Below are 7565 nucleotides of genomic sequence, written 5' to 3'. Positions count from 1 at the left end.
AAAAAAAAATACCGCCCCCTTTAGAGTCAAGACGTGGGTACGGACCGTACAGGTCTATTTGTGTGAGCGTGTATTGTAATGAGTGTGTGTGTGTGTGTGTGTGTGTGTAAATCTTTTTTCATCGCGTATAGTTTTACCTTAGGGAGTAGGGTTTTTTCTCCATACGCAGACCTCTCGTTATTATAACAAATCACGTCAATACTTATTTTTCTTATTTTTTTTTTCATTCTTACCGGTGGGTGTAGAAATGTATGTTGTTAATACAGCCGAGCAGGCATAGAGGACGGAGAATCACTCGGTCAGTGAGCTAATTCGATATTTCCAAATTAATTTCATCTCGCTTACTACTAAATCACTATAAAATAATTAAATGATGGTCGCAATAAGTGTACGAATGGAAGATAAACAACGATATTTACATGATACAAATTTAACACTTTTATTTGAAAAAATATTAAAAAATAAATGTAATCTACAGAGATTTTTAAGATAAAAATGTTGTTATATTTGTAGTATAATATACTAATGTGATAAGATTTTATAACTTTACTATTATTATTTATTGGTCAATTGATTATATTTTATGATTTGTTATACCTGAACCTGAATACTTGCCATTATAAACGAGGCATAAAAAGGTTTCATGTATTAGTGATTTATATAAATCAAAAACGAGTTTATTATTTTTATTTTCGCACTAATCATATTTTTATCCAACGAATTACGCATATAATATAGCATTCTAAAATAACCCCAATACTCGTTGATGGAAACAATTAATGGTTTAAGGGTAATAATTGTGTAATTCCATCGGTGTACATAGACTTGTATATTATCCATTTGTTGCGAATAATTTTTTCAACAAGTATTTGCGGTAAATTCAATCCAACCGTTTGTCGTTTGTAAACTGCCGGCGATATTAGCATATTTGTATTGCAAAATAAATTTAGCTGATAGAAAAAAAACCAACGACAGAAAATCAATAGGTCAAATCACTCCTCTCCTAATCTACAGAAAAACGAACTTGCAACAGAACGTGCGGGAGATTAGATTGGCCGGGCCCGCAATTAGCCATTTAAATCTGAAACGAACATACAATAATACTATATGGTTATGCGTACGGCCGACAGCTATATACACAGTACACACCCCTTCTCCAGACGTGACACACGTTAAGCGTCGATAGTACGTCTCGTCCCCGCACGTTCGTTTACATATTATACTCAGTTGTCACATACGGTCGGATGTTTTGTATCTACTGCACCAAAGATCGTGCCGCTATAGCAGGTTATGTCTCGTATCGTAAAGGATTCAGACTTCCGCACCAGCCTAAAAATAATAGTTATAGACAACTCAGTGACGCCGCAGCGTGCGATATCGCTCCGTGTTCTTTGTATAATAATATTATGATATAATATGCAGTCCAGAAGTTCGGTTGTACACCGCGAACGCGCGTACGACTTGCACGTGATTTTTGCGTATATTTTGTAAATCTCAACCAGCCGACCGCACTCCGACGTATCGCCTCCTATTGCAGCCCAAACACGTCCGGCGACGTATATCAATACTCTAAATTATAGAGTCTAGACGTTTGTTTTCATATGCCAGTAAATGTTTTTTGTTATACATTACACGTGTATTTAGTTTTAAAATAATATTGTTATGTACAAAACAGTATCGAATATATTAGTGTGAGTTTTTGTAATATTGTATTTATAAAAATAATTATATTGATTGTAAATTAAACCGATATTTGACTTAAAGGCGAATAATGGTAATAATTAACACTGTTTTTTTAAATTTTTACACGCTTGTCCGTTTTACAATGACATAGATTATAATATCATATTCATTCCACATTGTTTACTTAATATTTTGTAATGCTTAAAAGGATTCTTTTACAACAAAAAGTAAACACAATCTTAAACCATTTGGATAATGATATTATATCTATACAAACAGTAATATATATATTGGTTATAATTACGTATAAATACGTATATATATTTACATTGATATATTTTGAATGAAATAATGTTATCGGTTAAGGATATTTCGAATTACTTTTCTTAATCGATTTAAGAAGTTATTATAAAACGCATTGTTATATTAACCAATTCTATTATAAAAAGGATTTATTTTTTGTAAATGCTTTCTTTTGTAGACGAGTAGAACATTTATTTAACTACGTTTTTAGTGAAATTCCATATTATTTTTTCTAAACCTTGGTCGTCATATTACTCGTTTATAAAACATTGTAAATATTTTAATACAATATAGTTATTATTACACGTCTGTAGTATTATTTTAGTTGTATATTGGTATTTGGTAGCGCGTAAACGCATTGTGGAAAACTGAATCGGTCGTCGTGTGTGTTTATTGTACCTAAATGGACGACAACAGAAAAAGGAAACGCGAGTTCTTCGAAGTCAACGTTCGTACTGTAACGGACACTTTAGATCTATCTATCCAGCCATTTATGGCGATAAAACGCCGTTCATTATGTCGGATGCAAGGTCCCTGGGCGTTTTGGTCGGTACCACGGAATTATATGAACTCGCCGTACAACATAACTACTTATAAACAATTGGTGGTGTATGGATCTTCGAAAGCATGGCCGTCATTTCTAATACAGAACGCCGGTGAAATAGTCGTCAGACCCCGGCGGTCCAGGGGACATAAATCACTTTGGAGACGGTCCAAAAAGTTCGTAAGAAACTGCGTCGCGAGCGTCGGATGCCAAGTTTGTTTCTGCCTATGAATTTGTAATATTTATTTTTTCAAATTCTTAGTTGTTTTAATGTTCCGTTTCTAATGTGTGCTTACGTTAGGCGACCCGCATGCATTATAACTATCTTTATAGTCGCTTTATTGGTTGGTTGGATGACGAGAATGCGCGCAGCCGCTGAGCCGGTCTTGCTGCCGAAACACACGCGCGTGTAGCTCAGTCGCGATCTCGTTAATGACATCTTAATCCATCACGAGTACGTAGAGGTACAGCGGGTTAAAAATGTTTGTCAATTAGATATTAATTTTTTTTTCATTGTCATAACTATTTTTTAATAATTGTTTTGCAAATCATTGTGTACAATAAAACTCGAGTTCAAATAAATACACACACGTTTTGTAATTAATTTGTTTGGTTAATACAGAGATAAAAAGTTTTTAAACGATAGAGATTACCAGAAATCTTATCTGTATTAATTACTATGGAATTTTTACGGTGAATATGATTAAAATATAAAATATAATTAATTTTATTATTGTTGTTATTATATTTGAAATTATTATAATTAGTCATATTAATGTCGTTCTACTGCTCTAGTTAGATAATGTTATCTATATGTTCTACAATAATTTTAGCTTACGTGGAAAATTCGCCCCAGGGATGTTAACTGCATGGAGGGAATATAGTAATGATGAAATAACGAGAATCTTTTTGTTAAGCCATTTTACAATTAGTAAAATTGAAACAATAAAGTAATTTTCGGACGGTCGCTCATCGTTAAACATTTTACGAGTATTTTAAAATGATTGACCACCTATACAACGTTTAATTCGCATGAGTGGCATGACGTACGGCTATCTATCCGATAACGGATAACGGAATCTTAATATATGATCAAATAATGCATTACAATTTTGTTGTCTACGTAATTTTATGAGTGACTTCTCTATACTTTAAGCAAACAGAGAAATGGGTTCGATGTGGAAAATGCACGTTGCGCGATATTAAAAATAAAATTTATTTTACTTATAATATTTAATATAAAAATATTTACAAAGTATAAAAATAATATTATGAATTATTAGGTTGATTTATATTTTATTTTTAAAATGATGAAAATAAGAAATAATTAATTTTTTTTTGTCACATATAGTTGTTTTGTATCATTAAAACAAAAAAAAGGTCTTCTTAACTCTAATTTAAGGAAGACGGGGGGAGAGGGCATGAAATAAAAAAGTTTGGGAAACACTGACTTTGATAGATGGTAAGGGGGACCATATGTGTTCTAAATAATATAATATTTAGTTATTTAAATTTCTAGTTACATTAAAATAAGAAATTACCTACAAGGTTGAAGTGTAAATAACAACACTACAATAGGCATGTCAACTATTAACTGAGCAATGATTATTGACAATAAGTTATGATCATAAAAATTATCAGTGGCGGCTCGTGTGCTTTGAAAGTGGCAGGGCAATATAAAATTGCTTATTTATGGAAAGTATCGAATACAAATAATATTAATAATAGTTATTTAATTAAATTCATTTTATACGTATATAATGATAATGAAATAATAAAATAATAATTGATTACGAGTTACGACGGCACAAAGTAAATAATAAACACACGCAAGTTAGGAATCAGTGCATATCGGGGCATCGGGCGAAAATCATCGGCCCGGCGGCAGTGTTATTGTTGTATTCCCCCTTCTTAGTTTTTGTATTCCAATCATAGTTATGACGGGCGACTTTAACATCGCCCAAGAATCGCATTCGCTGCTCGCGGATTTCGGCAAATTGTTATTGGTAATCGATTCTCAGAAATTGTAAACTCCCATTATCTGATAATGTTTTCATAATATTTATTAGTGTAAATATAGGAAACATAATTTTTATTTTTGACAATAATATTATACTACAATATAGATTTGAAATTTTATATTAAACTTATAAATTAGTAATAAATAATAATTTTAGAACGGGGGACGACTGCCCCATCGCCCCTATCTACGAGCCGCCACTGAAAAATAATTATGAGATGAGAATATAACAAAGTTTAACTATTAATTATTATTGTTTGTATAGTTATATTATATAGTATATAACTTCATACTTCGACCGGAATGACACATTAAGTGAATTACGCAATAAAATACCATTTTTTTACACATCTGCATGTTTTAAATTAACTCAAAAATTTTTATTCCATATGATCAACATACATTTTATATCTGTATTAATTTGTCTTTACTATACAATGTACAGTGTTGTGTTTTAATTATTTAAACTTGTTAAAACAAATACATAGTATATACATTTAATAATGAAAGCTACGACGTAATATGTGGGTCTTAAAAAATGCGAAATTCGTAAAATATAAGAGTTTAAACTTTAAATTAAATTATACATATTATTAGATATTAAGATAAGTATTAATAACATTAGTTTTATTGTATTTGGTGTGTGTTTCTTTCCTGGGGTTTGAAATGTAGTAGTTCAGATTATGTACCATAGTGAATTCCTTTAACGATGTGTTTGGCATTTCTATGAGTAATATTATTATTTGTCATATGGAAATGGAATGTCATACCACGTATTGATGTATATTATACGTAATAATATACAATTTGTAGGTATCTATTATATAAAATTGTTTTTAGGTTTGTTACTGAACGAAATATAATATTAATGATGTCCGTTATATTAGGTTTTTTCTTATAAAAATGTATTTTATCTTTTAATTATAATATAATATTTTATTATAGTATTGACTTAGTTAACGTCTTGTCATAACTTCTGTTTTGAATATTAGCTACCAATCACATGCGATTGAAAATCAAACATGAAATTATGTGTCAATGCAATTTAAATATCTTATAATTTTATTATTATATTGAATATAATATCTAGTACATAGTTTAATAGACACCATTTAGATACAGGTTTATTAGCTTAAATAATATTTACTTTTTAAAAAAAATATTTTAATTATCCTATTTTAAGTCTGCTACTGTAGTATAAAAAATTGAATATTAAAGTTGGATTGCTTAAGACGTATAGACTATAGACTGTATAGTTATGTATGTAATATAGCTAACGTGACCATATTGTTTTTTCTTCAAAGCGGGACACCTGTACATTTTAATAAGAAAATCATATCATTTTGCGAAAAATAACAATTTTTTTATTGGAAAAAAAACAAACTTTTTGTATAAAAAATGGCAACAGAAAAACAGAACTAATATATTAAGAAGTATAATAATAATAATAATAATAAAAAATAATATAAAATAAATAATAGAGTACCTATATTATTCGGCTGGTTTCCTATATTTGTCGGATCCACAAATCTGCTTTAAAGTAGCCTGTTTGGTTTGTATGTAAGAATGGAACTCTTGACATGATTTGTTTATGTTACCCTTTGTTATAAGAATGGCTTTTAATACACAGACTCCCAACTGAGTTTTTTCACTGCTCCATATTTTATTCATATGAGAGAACACTCTTTCAACTAGAGCGTTACTGCCTGGTAGACACAAAATGTATTCAACAATTATAGAAAAATGCACGTGTGACAGATTATTAGCATTAAAGTGCGTAAATACTTCCACCCAACGATTTTCAGTAGGTATATTCCCGGTGTTCCAATCGTATATTTTTTGAGCTGTTATATACTTAGAAATTAGTGAAAACTCGTCAAACACTCCTGTGTCTTGACTTCTACATATAAATTTCTGTTCAATAAGTAAGTCCATCACTTTTTGTACGTCTTCCCACGAGGGAACCTTTCTCAGATTTGCCCATTCAAATTGTTTTACTTCTTCGTTGAACTGACACCACTGCTCCAAATATTCTTTGCTTGTTTTATAAAAATTAGATGCTGCAGTTTTTACGTTTTCTTTATTTATATCACCAGTTTCTTGTAATTTTACCATTATATTACGGGTGGCGTGGGGAAGATAGCATGAATTTTGTTTTTGATCTAAATTATTTTGAAGGATCACTTCTTTGTTTCACAAACGGATACTTGGTTTTTAATTTATCATTAAATGTACACTTGCGTTTGGACATTTTAAAAACTAAAAGATCACGTGAAGTCGTAAAGAACGTCAACTAACTCGAGGTAAAGTACAGCGCGTGCCAAGGCAACGGAACTACTAAGATAATAATATTATGTGTAGAGTTATTCGGCCGTATTCCATTTATCGCCGATTCCCGCAGTTGACGCGGTGGCAGCGACAATAACAATAAGATAGTTATTTTTGTACCATTTTTATCTATGGACTATGGACTATGGGTTTTAGTGTTTTACGTAATACATATATATATATATATATATTACGTAGTTACACTATACGTCTATACGTCTATACGACTATACAGTATAATAGTATAAATAATGTATGATTGTGATTTATGATCAATAAATACTTACCACAAGTCGACTTTTCTTAAAGCGGGACATTTTTGGGTTCTTTGGGGACAGCGGGACACTTAGCTCGAAAGCGGGACGTATGATCACGTTAAATATAGCCCTAACTGCCTAACTACTATAGCAGTTACACTTTTCAAAATTCATATATTATGTATTGAGTAATATTTGTCGTAATATGTAGTATTAATTTCACGTCTGGAAAGAAGTAATGTTTTAAAAATCTAATTGTATGTATTTATTTATTTGAATTGTAAAAAAAAAATACTTTTTATAATTTAAATATTATGTGTGTATGAAAGTTTTGTATAAAATAAAATTATGATTTTTTTTTATACATTTTTATTTGTGAAATTAATTGAAGTAAAAATTAGTAAAATTATTGTTATGTGTCGCCATCTCG

At 30.4% G+C, this 7565-nt stretch overlaps 1 protein-coding gene across 1 annotated transcript; it reads left to right on the top strand.

Annotated features, from left to right (window-relative positions):
• Positions 1 to 2172: 2172 nt before the first annotated feature.
• LOC113554412 lies at positions 2173 to 3133 on the top strand. Its single transcript, XM_026958240.1, has one exon. It carries the CDS (start codon positions 2390 to 2392, stop codon positions 2759 to 2761), a length of 372 nt encoding a protein of 123 aa, XP_026814041.1. The 5' UTR covers positions 2173 to 2389; the 3' UTR covers positions 2762 to 3133.
• Positions 3134 to 7565: the final 4432 nt, after the last annotated feature.

This window comes from Rhopalosiphum maidis, chromosome 2 (genome assembly GCF_003676215.2).
Source record: "Rhopalosiphum maidis isolate BTI-1 chromosome 2, ASM367621v3, whole genome shotgun sequence".
Lineage (NCBI taxonomy): Eukaryota > Metazoa > Arthropoda > Insecta > Hemiptera > Aphididae > Rhopalosiphum > Rhopalosiphum maidis.
Note: the sequence above shows the minus strand (reverse complement) of the source record. Positions and strands in the feature narration are given on the sequence as shown.